Raw genomic sequence first — 16,558 nt, 5'->3', positions numbered from 1 at the left:
AATTCAGTAAGCAGAAGCCTTTCCTCAGGATATCTTTTTCCCCAGTTCTTCGCAGGTAGGTCCTCTAGAAACCTCCAGGCACAGAGCATTAAATAATCACCTGTTAAAATTAACTCTCTCCTGTCCAACTACCTGCCAGCAATGCTTCATTGCTATCTCTGTGTATCCTGAAACCCAGGAGAAGTCCAAGAACTTCCTGCAGTAACCAAGTATAAATCTTGTGGCAACCCCTCCCTGTGTCAGGAAGTCAGGAATACACTCCAGACTTGTGCCTTGAGCTATAAGGACACCATTCCCCCATAAAACGAAGCCTGAAGGGTCTGTGATGAGCTCTTTGTCAAATGCCACAACAGCCAAGCAATTGCTGATCTTAGAGCGGTGCCTGCTGGCCGGTCTTATCAGAAGCACTTGGAAATATTTCCCCAGTGGACAAAGTTGCAGTCAAGTTCAGGAAAGCATTTCTGGGGAAGAGGTGTGTGTCCAGCTCTGCTGTGCTTCTGCCAGAAATCTGCTATCCAGGTTCCCACCTGCTGCAAACAAGCTGTCCTAATTTTGTGGATCAGTCTGGTATTTACTTCTATCAGATCTCCAGCCCCACACTGTTTCTTGTCTTTACTCATTAAGGTTTTACGATTTTCAAGCCAATCACAAGGTAATTGATGACTTTATTATTTTGGTAGAACTGATGTTGTCTTAATAATGCAATTCCCTGTAAAAGTTCAGCTTCTCAACAGTGTCATCCCAACAAGATCCTTAACCTGTTTGATGCTGGATGTTGAGAACATAAGGCACTTCACATCACCTAGGGCTTTTGAAAAGTCTCACATTTTACATACAAAAACATGCTCAAAATGGCAACAATGCCACTTGCGCAGGCTGGGTGAAACAGCTGCCAAAGCCACTGCTCTTTTACTGTCCTTATGACATGCTGGGCAAAAAAAAAGATATTATGGGTGAAATAGCTCTGATCACAGAGGCAGTGTCTTGTATCTTGCATGCTTACAAGTAGAAAAATGCAAAAAAGATGAAATTAAAAAGTAATTATCTCCAGAAATATAATGTAGCACTCTTATGCCACCATCACACATGTACAACAAGGTATTAAATTGGAATTCATCCTCAGCCTGAGGATCTGGAGACAATTTAGATATGAACAGAAGAAAATAGGTGGCATATCTTGTAATTCCTGAACTTATATTATGAGGGAAAATAGAGTTCTATCAGAAGGTTGCAATTATGTCCCCCGAAGCCCATAGTTCTTCTAGGTAATGACACACATCTCTCCATACACACACAGACACAGAGCTCTACTCCTAAGGAGTTTAAAATTGCTAAGACTGGTAATGGCAGAGGGTTGCATCCATCTTCATGGGTCTTCCAGGGGCTGAGACAGTACAGCAAACTCTCTCTTGGAGCCGTGTTTTCTCACTGATGGCAGGTGGGGCAGCCTCAGGTAGAGATTTCCCATTCCTCACATTTGTTTGCTGTCTTGCTGCACTTGAACTCTCAGTTTCACATTTTACATCCTCAACGTGAGCAGGGCAGATGTATGTGGGAGGTGGGCAGGCAGACAAAAACAACAGCGAGGCTGCTAAATGCCTTTCTGAAGAACTGGATGTTATCCGTACATCTGTTTGAGCTCCCCCATGCTGCACATAAACCAAAACATTCAGCTGAATATGTATTTAGGTAAGCACTGGCCAAATGTCTGTGTTGAACTGGCAACTGCACAGATTTCAGCTGTCCTACTGTCTCAGAAGGTGAAAGGACCCTCTCCCCACATCCACACCAGCTTGGGAAATGGTCGGATGCTATGATGTGAACATTATAACTCAAAAACATCTGAAAGAAAGTGAATTACTAAAAAGTGCTTCTCAGATTATCCACAAAAGCCTGTGGGCTACAAAGTTAATGCAAAGAAATCAAATGAAATGTTGAAGCAGATCATTTTTCTACCAACAACAGGAATCTGCTGAAAATAAAAGTTTATTTTCAGAACTGGAGGAATAAGGGAAGTCTGCGGAAAATACTGAATTCAGCAATCTCTAGTCCTTCAGTGTTTGACTTTGCCACTGCAATGAACTTCTGTCCTAATTTATTTGGCTTTAGAAAGACAGAACTAAAAAACAACCAGATGATAAATAATTATTAATGTGAAGCACATTACTAGTGATTACAACGTTCCAAGTCACCATATGCATGTTACCACTGTGATACCATAGTGATTAGAAAAAGCATGTTATGGGTTCTGGTTAATACACTCCAGAGTTGACCAGAGGACTTTCATATTTAATCAGTGCTGTTAAGCAAAACTCATGATTCAGAGCCATGATGGAGCCTGAGAACTGTAGTCTGGCTGCATTCCATATAGTTATTTACTTGGAGATCATATAACATTTGATCCCAACTTAGGTATTTTTTTTCCCATGACCTTTTTGCCTGCTAGGTTGGCCATAGGAACCAATCAGGTCCACACCACTGAAAGCCAGTGCAAGTTTTCTCAGGACCCTGGCACACTTCAGAGTAGCTGTAAAGGGAGATGTGATCTGCAGCATCCCTGAGTCACAACTTCTTTTCACAGGGAACAAGTTCCCCCGACCCCGTGGGCTGGCTCACAATCACAAAGGCCTTCAACCTCAAAATCCCACAGGCAGTTCCTTATAGTTTTCTTATTAAATCCAAGTTTTGGCCCATCCTGCCTTCTGGTTTTGCATTACCCCAAATCCTAATAATATTGGTGAGATCATTTCCCCAAGGGTTCAGGCCCCTCTTTCAGATGTCCTAAAGATAAGTTAAAATATCAAATGTCTTCAGCAATTTCTAATTTCTCTAGAAGAAAAACCCAACTATATTGCTCCTTGAAAACACCTACAACAAACCATCCCACATGGGAAATCAACCCACAGTCACCACATGCCCATTAGGTGGGCAGCAACCTGCCTCCTACAGCTCTTAATGCAAAGCAGCTAATCCATAGGGGATTAATCTCAAGGAGCCTTTTTGTCTCCCTCTGAATCAATGGCCTTCCTTGGGAAGCTTCACACTCACACAGCAGAGGGAAGCTGGGAATAGTTTCCTGCACTGCTGGGTCTAAGTCCTGCCCCAGCAGAGCAATGTCTCCCAGACACACAGAGCTTCAGGCTCTCATTCTGGCACTTAAAGCTTCTTGCCTGTTTTCTAAGCGTTGTCTCTCTGAGCCAATCCTCTGGCTTAAATGAGAGACACCACCACCATCAAGGTGATTAGTTTAGTTAAATTAGTTGTTTTGTTTAGCTTAACATTTACTTAAAACTGAGAATTCGCAATTGGAAGTAAAACAAAATTCTCAACCAGACCTAGAAGAAAACACTGCTATCAGTGGACAGGCAGGGCTCCTCTATACACCACTTACTTCAGTATAAGGCCAGCATTCCAAAAGGTTATTCTGGGATCAATTTATCTTTGTAGCACTAAAATAGCTTGTTTTGCTGTACTCTGCACAGAATTTCGGGACCTTCCATGCACTTACCCCAACCAAACACTGATTGTTCCGTTCCCTTAGCTTCCATCTTCCTGGTCCAACTCTACACTCTTCTCCTCTCTCTTCCCCAGGAAGCAAAAAAGGATCCAAATTGTATACTTGAAGTGCACTCAGTGAAAAGGAATGGTAAACAAATAAAACTGGATATGATAGAAGAGGAAAACACGTTCTAAACTGGAAAGAAACTTGCACTTGATAAAGCTAGGAATGAGTTTTTCTCTAGGTAGAGAGGCACAGCTGCTAGAAAAAGTTGATAAGCTTTGTGACTCTCAAGCCTATCCTCAGATATCCTACAGGGATGAAGAAGCAGCTGCATTTTACCCAAGTTTTATATTTGGGTCATATAAAAATATGCAGATTAGAAACCTAAATGTGTCCTTGAGCACAGGATACACTGATTTCTCCCATGACAGCACTTGTTAAGCCACACTGGCCAACATGATGCCCTACAATCAACCCTACTTACCACCTTGTAAGGAGGAAAATTCCCTTGAGGGCAAAGTTCCTCAGGCAAATTCCCTAAGGCAAAGTTCCTCAGAATTTTGCTACACACTCATTAGGGTTCTTAGAAATGTTTGATGTCCTTGTACCTATTCACAGTTCAAACTGCACCCAGAGATGGTCGAACAGACCTGCTCACCTCGCCCTTTTGCTTTGGGTGTCCCCAGATTACACTGCTACTGCTTGAAGAGGATTGCAAACCTGTGTTCCTGCAGGATGCCACACAGGGTGTGTGTCACCTCCTTTCAGTCTGCCAGGCAGAACCAGTCCCTGGTTTTAAAGCACAGATACAAGTCTGCTTATGGGGCAACCATGCTGCCTGCTGGTGTTCCTGCTGTCCCGAGCTTTTGCTGCAGTCCTGCTCCTGGAAGCCAACCCTCTCACCTCTGCTTGTGTAACTCCCTATGATGCTAGCTCTCAGGCACTGATGAAGGCTGTCCCAACTCACAGGGCTGCTGTCACACTGGAATCTGTTAGAGATTGTTCCCAACAGTTGCACAGCCAATGCTAACGCATGGAAGACACAACTCTTCAACCAGCACAGGGAGATCCAGCACAGTGTGTTTGCAGACAACTGAAAGCTGGGCATGTCAGCACAACACAAAGCTGCCTCCACAACTGTGGGTTGAGTTTCATGACCAAAATCTACACTTTCATCTCTACAGCAGATATCGAGCTCTGATCTCATTTATTCTGGGATTAATTAGGAGCAACACCTCCTGTAGGCACTGCTTTCATAGGTTAAAGCTAGCATAAAGCAAGAAGAGTCAGGACCAAGGAATCAATCAGGCTATGTCTTGTGAGCACAAGTACTTAGCAGCAGCTTCTACTCACTGTGAGTTTGCTTATTAGCAAAAACAAGTTTTACCACCAGCATCAGGGATGTTGGAGGGCAGGCTCACTTCCTGGAATACAGGCAGCATTTCCTGGATTCAAAATGTTCACAGGTCAAAAATAACTGCATTTCGAGTGACCTTCTACTCTCTGCTATTGAAAACTGCCTATTTTTCCATTCACTGCAAAGTAAGATTGGACACAAGCTTTTCACAAAAAAGAAAAGTTTATTCTTCTTTAGTTACTGAGGAGACATTTGAAGAGAAGGACATAGAGAATGGGAGTGCAAATACTGTCACCAAAACTGGCAGCAAGTCAAGTGAATTTATTCTCCCAAATGTCTGAATTCACATCCTTATAGGAAAAAAATCCCAAAACCTACCCCTCATAAAACCCAAAGAAACAACAATACCAATAAAAAAGAAAACTTCATTGTTGCTTTGAAAACTGCGGTTTGCACTTTTACCAGAAACTTCTCATGCACAGAAGAAACTGTGCAAGGTAAAAGGGTGAAAGCCAGTAGTGAGAGACTGTAGAGCCTGTAGTTCTTGGTCTTATGTCAGCCTGCCACGTAAATGGATTTTGCTACCTCTGACCAAGCTCCAAAATTCCACAAACTATTCTGAAGACCTCCAGCAACTGTGGTGAATTAACCACAACTGCTTACTATTTTTGAAGGCTGCTTCTTCTTGCTTTGGAACAATGTCAGTTATACCAGGTGTCAGAGAATTTTCAAAACTGCACTATATGAGACCTCTCTGTGTTGTTTAGTATTGAATTGCATGGCATGAATGCACATGAATGCACACACAGAGTGGTATAGTTTCTGAGAGCAGTTTCAGCCAGTTCCACCAATCATTTTTTTACTATTATTTTTCACATTAATAACAGAAAATAAGACTTTGTCCAAGCAGGCAAACAAGCTACAGGTTTACTTTTACCACAATAATGATGACAAATGATATCTTTGTGTGGAGACTTGTTAAAGTTATTAAGAAGCAGACAGCATTAGCCTGATAAATTCATTGAAGACAGAATGAAGAAGGACTCTTGGGTCTGGAATACTGAACCACCCCCGGAAAACAACAAACAAACAAACAAAACAAAAAAAAAATAAAACCCCATATCAATACATCATTTTAGGTTAAGATTATTTTGGAGATGAGTTAGTAAACTTTTAAGGTAAATAAAAACTATATGTATATATTACAAAAAGACATGGCAAAGTTTCTTTATATCCTCATTTTTTTAAAATAAATTATAAATATTTACAGACAGCAGTAGAGGTAAAAGTTCTAGAGCTACTAAAAGTGACTTTTGTACACTCATACAGTATAGCTGCAAATAGCAGAAGAAACTGTGGGAGTAGAAAGGGCATAAGTTGAAACAAGGGGAAAGCTGAAGTTTCTTCTCTTTGGTTACCAGTGTCAAACCTTTGATTCTTTACACATAACAAGTTCAAAATGAACTAAATTGGCTTTCAACTTTCATGAACCAGCATGTAAACACAATGAAAAACACTCCACAGCTTGATGTTCTGAAAATATTAATGCATGGTGTTTTTCTTTTTGAGCTTCATTATAGACATGACCTCAGTTTTCAAGTTTTTGTTCTAGTCTCAAGCAACCTAAAAACATACTATTATTTCCTAGAAATGAGTAGAAGTGAGCTGACATTCATTGAAAAATGTGAAAAGCTAAGGCTTAAAAAGAAAAATCCTAGAAGTTAAAAAAATGTAAAAAGCTTTAGGAAAAGCCCAAGCCTGCTGTTAATAGCAGCTTTGTTCCAGTGCAACAAGCTGGAATGTGGTTTTATCACAGAATGAACCACCGTCAGGACATGATCAGTTTGCCAAGTCCTGGACATTGCACTGTCGAGACCCAAGACTAGAAATTGCAAACTTCCACCCATCTGGGCCTGCTGAAGGATGAAGCTTTTTTCTGACTGTAAAAAGGCACTGATAAAAAAGTGCATAGAAAGCTGACCAGTTTTCAATTTGTCCACATTCATGCAAATATATAAAACTTTATAAATCTCTAAATGTCAACTACAAAGAAGCTTTGGTGTGTTAGTAGAGCACCGTTTGTTAAAACCAGATACGAAACAATTCAAAAGATTTTGTCCATGATTTGGCCTATTTGTCTTCACATAGTAGCACTAAAAAAGGAGGGTGTTTTTCCTGAGGAAAGAAAAATAGGCACTGGAAACAGTTCAGCTTGTCTTCTGATAACTTCATTGCTTGTGGAAGCCCTTCAAGGGAAAAGGTAGCACCTCCTTCATCACTGAATTCTACAGCTTCTCGTCCAAAGCAATTATTTGCTTATGCTTTAGGATCTGAAACAAAAGAATAAGAAAAGCACACAGGTAAAATTACTATGTCTTTTCTTCTAGAAATTGAACTAGCTACATGAGAATATTGCAAGCTTTAAATACTAGTGAGGTGTTGGGAAGATGCACCAAGACACTCACATGACTTATAAAAATCCAGTTAGAGCAGGTACTTGAGCAATGATGTCTGATAGCCACTAAACATTTTAACCAAATTATCTGTTTTTGATTAGGCACCTTCCTCTGCAACTGGACTGTGTTTAGAACATTTATTACTTACTGCCAGCCACCTGCTAAGCAGCTGGCAACCTGTGAAGTTGTTCTGACTCCGTGACTTTGGATCATATAATCAGGCAATTAAGACACCACTTCTATTCAAATGTTTTATGTTTATAATCTCAGTATCAGCTGTACATCACACATGCATGTGTTGCTGCTGCTACTTCTTCCACACAGTAATGCCAGGTACTTTTGGAGTTTTCTGTTTTGAGGATTGAAAATCCAGCTCTTATTTGACAAGCAAGGAGGGTGAAGGCAAAGGGAAGTTACAGCGCAGGAAGTTCACGATTATGTGCCAAGCCTAACTCATCACAAGCAACGGCCTCTAAGCAGGCTGATTTCCAACCCAGCACGCACAAGCCCACTTACACCGGTGTTTCCATCTTGCTACACACGCAGCAACTCCACAAGGGGAGCCACCTGCATGTGCCAGGGCACCATGCTCTTTGGTCTTTGCTCCCATTTTGATGGCACTACCCATCCCGTCCACTAATCTCTAGCTCAGCATCACTCCAACCTAGGATAAAATGTCAGGAGACGGTCTAGGAGAGCAGCGTATGGTGACATATGGTACTCAGCTCTGTAGACAATGAGAAAAAGAAACTTGTCCCTAGTTGGGCTCTCCCAAGGTCCCTGGATAGGCCTGAAGTATTTTTATGATTTGTGTGTTTAAAATCCAAGCAGGTTTACTGCTTTACCTTAGTGATGGTACTAAAGGGCATGATCAAAAAGCCAGCCGTGTGTGTGTGTGTGTGTGTGTGTGCTATTTCCCCGTGTCTGTGCAGTGAGAGGGTCTGAATATGAAATAGGGTTCTGTCACTTTACAGCCTCAGGGATAAGCATCAGGTCTCATATCCCCCCAAAACACACAAAATGTTCTGTTCTCACATGGTTTGCAAACAGCACCAAAGCAAGCACAGCTGCCATCTGGTGCCTAAGCATGACATAACAACAGAGCAGCTTCAGATGCTAAACCTTTAAGGGTGACACAGGAGCAGTTTAGCCCAGCAAAGCAGCAGTCACGTGACTCAGGAATAATACACTGAGTTACTTCGTTTGGCTTTCAGTATTACTCATTGTTAACTAACAGGATCTGACTCAGTTATTACGACACACCACAGCTTCCTCTGCAGCTATACAGCCTGTTCCAAGCCTGTTTCCTGGTTTCATGACAGGTTCATCAGCAGTTTGGTCTCCATCACAGAGTCTGTTTTTTTATACTCAGTCCTAATTCCCTCCCATTCATCCATGTTTCCTCACACTCGGAGATTTTTTCACCCTTCTTTTCAACACTGTCTTCAGCAAATACCAGAATTTCTAGATGTGATTCCTTGGCTGGTAATTCAACAGAAGCATCAAATTTGGCAGAACAAAAACTCTGCAGCAGTAAGGTGTTACTTGCTTTCACACTGCTGTGCATTTTGAGAATGTTTAAATTGATTATCTGCACCAGTAGACTCCAAAGTGGGTGTGCACAAGGCAATCCACTGTGGTGCAGGAAAAAAGTATTTTTGCACCAGCAATTACACTTAAAAATTAAAAATATTATTTAACATCATTGTAATATTTTAATTTCTATTTTGTGCAAGTTTTATAATGTGTGTAGTACTTCAGTACGGTAATAATTGTATATAACTTATAAATGTACATAAATTCGGTGTGCATGTTCAAAGTATTATACCGATGTGGAAGACAATCACAAAAAGTTTGGTGACCACTCACCTACAATACGGAAAACAGAAACTACTATGAGATGCCCACAGTGACACCCTCAAGTAAGGACTGTATGACAGACAAAAGGACATTTTTCTTTTTTTTTTTTTTCCAAGAAGGGAAAATTATTCACCGTCAACCTCTGTGTCAGTCAGCACACTCTCCCAAGACAGAGAGCTTCACCCTCACATACCTTCTTTACTGCAGCTGGAAGAGTTGTTTAAGTCCTCCCCATTTCCACCTTCTGCATCCTGGGTCACTTCTGCAAGGACAAAGGCAATACTCAGACAATCCCGGATCTTACAACACTCTGCCTCTCTGCCCCAGATGGATCAAGAATAATCTGACTGAGATTTGGGCCATTTGTTTGGCAACAGTAACCCTGACCAACATATCGCACTCCCATGGGATCACCATCCAACACCTCCCTTCTCTCCTCCATTCCTGACTCTGCACTGTCTTCACAATCCCTCACACACCACCACTCCCCAGGAAAGTGGTCACAGCACCAAGCCTGACAGAGTTCAAGGAGCATTTGAACAACACTCTCAGGGGTTTGGTGTGATTATTGGGGTGTCACCTGCAGGCCCAGGGGTTGGAGTCAATCCCGATGTGTCCCTTCCAACTCACCAGATTCTATGATTCTATGAAGGGATCATGGCCAGTTTGCCTACTGGGTCAGTAGCACTGACTACTCCATAAAACAGGCACTTACCTTCCTGGTTTACTCCATTCTTAACTATCTGCTTGTCTTTCAGGGCACTGTCATCCTCATTCAATTCTCTGTCTGAAAAGAGATCAGAGAAGAAGTGCAGTCCCTCAGGAGTACGCTCCATGGCTTCTGCCCCTCCCAGCACAGGCCACTGCTCTGTGCAGCCCAGGCTCACAGCACCTTCTCCTCTGCAGGTACTGCTGTGCTACCAGCAAAGCCCTGCTTGAAACAGCTCTGTACACAACCTTCAGACACATCTGAGCCTTGCCTGCTATTTCCCATGCATAGGGCAGTGACTGCCTGTTCCCCGGGTGCTCCTGGGTGTACTGCACAGAGGGGCACTGACTCCCCTTCCTGATGTTCCCACTCTATTCTGCAACAAAATAAAGGATTTTATTTTCCGCATCTCGTGTCCAAACTGACAACCTTTATCCATGGACCTGGTTTCTCTCTTGCCTGAACTGTGTGTTTTCCCTCCTTTCTACTTTAAGGCAGGTGTAAAATCAGCCTCCTTTTCCTATACCCATGTCTGTGTATATGGAAATTGTTACACAGGTGATAGCACAATCCCGCAGTGCACCACACCTTCAGCATCAGCTACACAATCCCTATTTCTTCAGATGAAAGAAAGCTGTTCTACACCCATTACAATACATGCAGGAAGAATAAGCAGCAAACCCCAGGAGCTTTTGAATTTTTCTGAGCTTCCTTTTCCTTATTGTCATCATTGGCGATTTTTTTCCTCTATAGGAAAGACTTCTGCCTTTTCCAACCCTTTATTATCAGCCACTTGTGGCAAATGGTGGAAGAGTTAATGGGTGAATGAATCACTAGTGCAACAGACTAGTGAAAAAACTGACTTTTTTCTCGAGTTGAACAATAATGTTCAATTTTACTAGCCCTTTAGAGTTAAAATAACTTCTAGAAAAAATACAGGTCCCAGAACTTTCTTGAAATTTACATTGACTGGAGTAAGAAAACAAAACTGGAGCTTTGCTTAACTGCGTGATGAATGCAGTCAAAAGACTTTCCTAAAGCATAAAGCAAGTGGAGGATACAGCAGGCTTCATTCCTTAGAGAAGCACATTTCTGGATGAAGTATCTCCCAAATATGAATTCTGCACACTGGTAAGCATCCCATCTCTAAATTGGTGTGCTGAGTCTCTTATCTTTCCTCCATGCTTAGTTCTTTTTCCCACAGATGGTGAAATGGTTTGCAAACCCAGCAAAAGCAGCATCGTTCTCATCATATCAAGAGGAAGGTGAAGCCCCAAGGAGGTGTTTGTTCTGAGCTGTTTACCAAACACAGCCTCCAGATCTTTATGATTTCTCTTCCAGTGATCTACCCATCAACATTTACTGTTCCTAACGCAACAGGTTCTTCTAGGCCGACAGGGGAATGGTAAACTCTATGCTGAGAAGATGCTGATATGGCTTGTACTACAAAAGGCCATGTGCAAAATTACTTTCCCCCTTCATGTTCCTCTGTTTTAGGGCTCCACCTCACTTGTTACCTGCTTCAGGCTCTTCGTTCTCACAATAACCAGCATGCGAAAATGCAGCTGCAAGAAAACAGAAATCCTTTTCCAGAAATGTGTGAGGTAGCACAACAGTCTGCAAAATATGCAACTCAGCCTTAAAGTGACGACTTCATTTTAACACTTTCAACAGACATTCCTGAGAACCACTAGGTTATGCCACTTCAAGGACTCACAATTAATTTCAACGTCAACTTCCCTCCAGCAACCACTTAAGGACACTGTTTATATTTATGCCTACAACTTCACAAAAGTCTTGCTGATGTAGATCTATTGCTAAAGTTGCACAGATCTGTCACGAAAAGCCAGAAACAGCTGAGAAGAGAAACTGCATCTACTTTTTTTACTTCATCGTTGTGTTGCACTAACACTGTAAATTTAAACCCTTCCTCTTTGCAGACCTTAAAAAAATCTTTAATAGAAACATTCTAAAGCAAATTTAAGTGCAGTACCAAAATGAGGTTTTTTGGGGGGTTTACAGGTTTTTTCCCCTACCCATCCCTCTCCTTTTCTCACTTTCTGATTCACCCACAGTCTTGACTTCAGCAGTCTCTGAACCATGGGCTAGAACCGCAGCATTAACAAATGTCAGGTACCAGACTGAGCAGCCACATGAAGGCACTGTGAGCTCAACACCAGGACACTCCAGGAGGGCCCTGAGCCTGCCACTTGATGGCAGCAGCTTTGGCCATTCCCCACTGAAACACTGTTTGGTCTGGTAACAGAACGTTTTTTAAGAATCTTTCCCTGCTCCCCCCAGCCTGCTTGATTGCCTTGGGAATTAATTTTGTTTGGTTCCTAAAAACAGACCACAGTCCTGGCAACAAAACCCATATATGTTAAAGCTAGAACATAAGAGCCAAATTCACCCTTATGAAAGGGGCACAGACTAAAGCAGTTGTCCCCCTCCTTAGCTGCTCACTATATAGAGTGATTTCCACACCCAAACACACAAGAAGCCAGCAAACAGCACAATCTTGCTGCAAATTAAGGAAGTATAAAAACCCAAAACCACACCAACAAAACACTAAGAAAAAAACAAAACAAAAATCCACAACCAAAGAAACAAACAAAAAAAACCCCCAAAAAACCTCAGTGCAGATTAGAATGGACAGCAGAAGCCCAGGCAGGGATCTGGACAGGAAGAGAGGAATGACAGATTGCCCTACAGTGTGTACTTTCCAGCCCTCATCCCAAGGCCAGCCCAAATTCTCCACTGATAGAAAGGTAATTCACCTCCAAACACAAGGTCAGCATTACACAGGAAAATCTCAGGCCATTCACTGTCAGTAAATTTGCCAGGCCTACTAACACATTCACTAGGTGCAGGTCCCTATAACCATCCAATATTGGACCTCAACTGAGATTTTGAGTCTGCATGTGCAGACTTTGAAAACCAATTCAAAAGCTCAGACCCTGCCAAAAAGGAAAGAGCAAATCAGACTCCCTGCTTGAACCAAGAGCAGGTGTTTAGAAACATTAATACCTCAATACAGGTTTCTTACCTCCCTCTGGTTTTGGCTGCTGTTGGCTGTTCCCAGGGAAAAGTTGCTCATGTTCTCCTATAAAGAAATTTATTTGTTTTAGAAAGTATGTATTAATGACCTGGAAGAAATAACTACACTCAAAGAAAACTTATTCCTTTACCTCTCCAATGAAAGACTACACAGACACAGAATAAAAACTGTCAAGCCCAGACCAAGCACCAGTCGGATTTCCACACATTTGTGACACTATCTTACCTGAGCCATTCACTGCACTGTTATTCTGAGCAGTCCTTCCTGGTCTAAGCTTAATTATACCTGCACAAAAACAAATAGGATATCTGGAGAAATTACTCAGAAATAAGTTTTGTCCCTTTGGAAACTTGTTGACAACCTCCATCCATTCCATCCCTCTCTCCCACCCTCTAACCAAAAAAAATACACTACACTGAGAATGTGCAACTGAATACTTGACTTGGAGGAAGAACAAAGAATGAAATACTGCTCTGAGGGAAAGACAGTCAGTGAGAGATGAACAGAATGGGTCTCCTGCGACAGTGAGTCAGAACACATCTAATCAAATCTAAGATGGAGTTTAATAATTTCTGATTATGTGTCTTGTACTTAAAACAGCAAACTTCTTCTGTTTTATTATACCCATGCGATGCTTATCCTACCAAGGTATAACAGGTTTATTTTCTTGCACGTTCAGACCCTCATTGTTTCAAGGGAAGTCACTGAATTGTTTTGATTCTAACTCATGGTCAGTTTTGAGTGAAACTCTTTGTGTGTTAGCATCCAGAGCAGTGCTGTTTAACATCAGCAACATGAACAAGGACACAGAAGGCACTTTCAGAAAGTTTGCAGATGGCATCAAAGTGGGGAGAGTAGGGGACATGCTGCAAAGCAGGGCTGCCACTCGAACTCACTTCAACAACCTGGACAAACATGCTGGCAGAAAAGATGAGATATTCAAAGGCAAACAAAGTTCCGAATCTCTTAAGTCACCCCATGGACCACTACAGGCTGGGCTCTGCCTGGCTAGGACACAGCTCTGCAGGAAAGAACCTGAAAGCATGAACAAGCTCAACATCACACAGAAAAATGTGCCCTTGCAGTAGAAGGCTTCCAAACACTCGGCTGTGTTAGCAGAAGTGAAGTCAGCCCACCAACAGAAATAATTCCTCCTCTCTGTTCAGTATTTGGGACACCACATGTAGAGTGCCCTCTCTAGTTTTAGTCTCTCAGTCAATGTAAAAACACCATCTTTCTGAAGTTAGTCCAACAATGTCCACCAGGATGTCTAGGGGCAGGAGCTGTGCAAGGAGGTGCTGAGAGAATTGGGTTGTTCAGCCTCAAGAAGGATAAGAGGATGATGGCTAACTGCAGTCTACAACTCACTACGGAAAACAAAGGAAACCCCCCTCAGAAGCACAGAACAAAAAATCAGGAGGCAATGGCTACCAGTTGCCAAAGGGCAATCCCTAACAGAAATAAGGAGAATATCCTTCCCTACAAGACTGATTCAGCACTTAGACACGTGCTGAAAGACACTGGGAAATCCCCACCCTTGGAACTATTCCAAGTTTGACTGGACAAGACCTTAAGCAAGCTGATCTAGCTTTAAGGTTGGTCATGCTTTGAAGCAGCAAGTTGGATGAAACTTGCTGGATGAAACAGAGATGTCTTCCCACCTAGTTTATTTTATGATTCCATGCCAACAGAAACTAAATGGACAATGAACAGGAAAGCACAAGGTCCACATGCACTATATCTCTGTTTATGTCCTGATCAGAATATCATCAATTAGTCCTTCCCATATGGGAGATGCATCCAATACTCTTCACCCTGCAGCCACCTCCAAGTGGTGGCTCCATCTGGAAGTCAACATGAATCTTCCATGCAGAGCATGCATAGGATGAAGAAGTGTCCCTGTTTGGGACTCTCTCCAACACAAAGAGAAAAGATGGTGTGCCCATCTTTTTCAAATCAGAAGACAATTTAACACAGAAATCCAAAAATGTGGCAGAAAAAGATACACAGTGATAGCCTATAATTACTATTTCTGATTAAACTGTCAAATTTACAAAAAAGATACTTGAATTCAGTGTAGGGATGGGTCAAAAAACAAAACAGAACTCCAAGATGATGAAAATACAGGCTGCCAGGAGGCACAGAAGGCACCATTTATCAGTTGACCACACTGAGTTGTCAGATTAGACTCAGCATTGGATATTCAGCTCTGGTATAAGCCTGTCCCAACAGTAAGTGTGATCTTCAGGGCATCTTCAGGGCAGCTTTATAATGCTCTCAAAAAAGGCTGTGAAAACACACTCAGGTAGGAACGAGAGAAGCTACAAATACTTGGTAAGTAGAAACAGACCGTAAATCAAACACCCAGCCTGAAGGAGAACCATGCAAATGCAAACTGCAGTGTTTCCTAGGACTCAGAGCCCAGTGTCAGAATGCAAGAAAGTTCAGTGCATTATTTCCTTCAAATCTATTAATTTTTGCCTAAATTGGACTTGTTTCTTCTACTGTTATTACAAAACACTTGATGGTCAGAAATTTCCATACATTCTACAGAACCTTAGATGACTATAATCTGGAAGCACATAAAGCTCAGTTACGAAGTGTTATACATACCTTTCTTGTGCAGGATTACTAGGATTACTACTAGGATAACAGCTGCAGCAAGGACAAAATAAAGAGCACCTCTGCTTCGTTTGGAAGAACTGTCTCCTTCAAAAAAAAATTTAAAAAAGAAAGACTGGTTAGTTAAAAAGCAACTGTATGATACACTAGTTCAGTAGAGATACAGCCCAAATAGGTTTTATAGCTATTTTTTAAAAAGTAACCTCAATAAATTAATGCACCAGTCAGTTATTAGCAAAACCCTCAGCCATCTCCAGGTCAGTTACATGCTAAGTACCTAAATTCAGTGAAGGCACATCCCCACTTGAAAGGCAATGCCTATTCCTGTTCTTGGCCTGTGAAAGGCTGAGCCAGATTTCAAACAAATGAAATTTCAGTAAATATCTTGTATCAGGTTTGCACTGCAAGGTTTTGATGGTTTCTGTGAGAAGATGCCAGAGGCTGCCTCCATGTCAGATAGAGCTAATGCCAGGTGGCTCCAAGCTGGATCTGCTGGTGGCCAAGGCAGAGCCCATCAGCAACTCTGGCAGTGTCTCTGGGGTAACACTTCCAAGAAAGGAAGCTGCTGGACAACACAGCAAGGGTGAGAGGGGAGTGACAATATGTGAGAGAATCTGCCCAACAGACACCAAGGTCAGTGCAGAAGGAGGTGCAGCTGCTGGAGCAGAGATCCCCCTGCAGCCCACGGAGGATCCCGCATCAGAACAGGTGGATGCCCAAAGGAAGCTGTGACCCCACGGGAAGCCCACACTGGAGCTGGGTCCTGGCAGGACCTGTGGCCCCTGGAGAGAGGAGCCCAGGCTGGAGCAGGTTTGCTAGCAGCACTTGAGACCCTGTGGGGAACCCACACTGGAGCAGCTCATGAAGAACTGTGGCCTGTGGGAATCACTCATGTTGGAGAAGTTCATGCAGGCTGTCTCCTGTGGGAAGGACCCCACAGTGGTTCAGGTGAGAGTGTGAGGAGTCCTGTCCCTGAGGAGGAACAACAAGGAGC

At 42.4% G+C, this 16,558-nt stretch overlaps 1 protein-coding gene across 3 annotated transcripts in view; it reads right to left on the bottom strand.

The window, feature by feature from the left end:
• Positions 1-5,062: 5,062 nt before the first annotated feature.
• The window catches only part of CD58 (CD58 molecule), a 28,453-nt gene continuing 16,957 nt past the window's right edge, over positions 5,063-16,558 (bottom strand). For 2 of the 3 annotated variants that reach the window (XM_063394066.1, XM_063394069.1), the window contains exons 4-10: positions 15,556-15,651; positions 13,168-13,227; positions 12,931-12,987; positions 11,402-11,449; positions 9,891-9,962; positions 9,369-9,437; positions 5,063-7,189 (exon numbers count right to left, since the gene is read on the bottom strand). In XM_063394066.1, the coding sequence (XP_063250136.1) occupies positions 7,176-7,189; positions 9,369-9,437; positions 9,891-9,962; positions 11,402-11,449; positions 12,931-12,987; positions 13,168-13,227; positions 15,556-15,651 (416 nt within the window). In that variant the 3' untranslated portion in view covers positions 5,063-7,175. The remainder of the gene's footprint in view (positions 7,190-9,368; positions 9,438-9,890; positions 9,963-11,401; positions 11,450-12,930; positions 12,988-13,167; positions 13,228-15,555; positions 15,652-16,558) is intronic. The other variant, XM_063394068.1, reaches the window with a different exon arrangement.

Source organism: Prinia subflava, chromosome 3 (genome assembly GCF_021018805.1).
Source record: "Prinia subflava isolate CZ2003 ecotype Zambia chromosome 3, Cam_Psub_1.2, whole genome shotgun sequence".
In the NCBI taxonomy this organism is placed as follows: Eukaryota; Metazoa; Chordata; class Aves; order Passeriformes; family Cisticolidae; genus Prinia; species Prinia subflava.
This window is presented reverse-complemented; position numbering and strand designations above follow the sequence as displayed.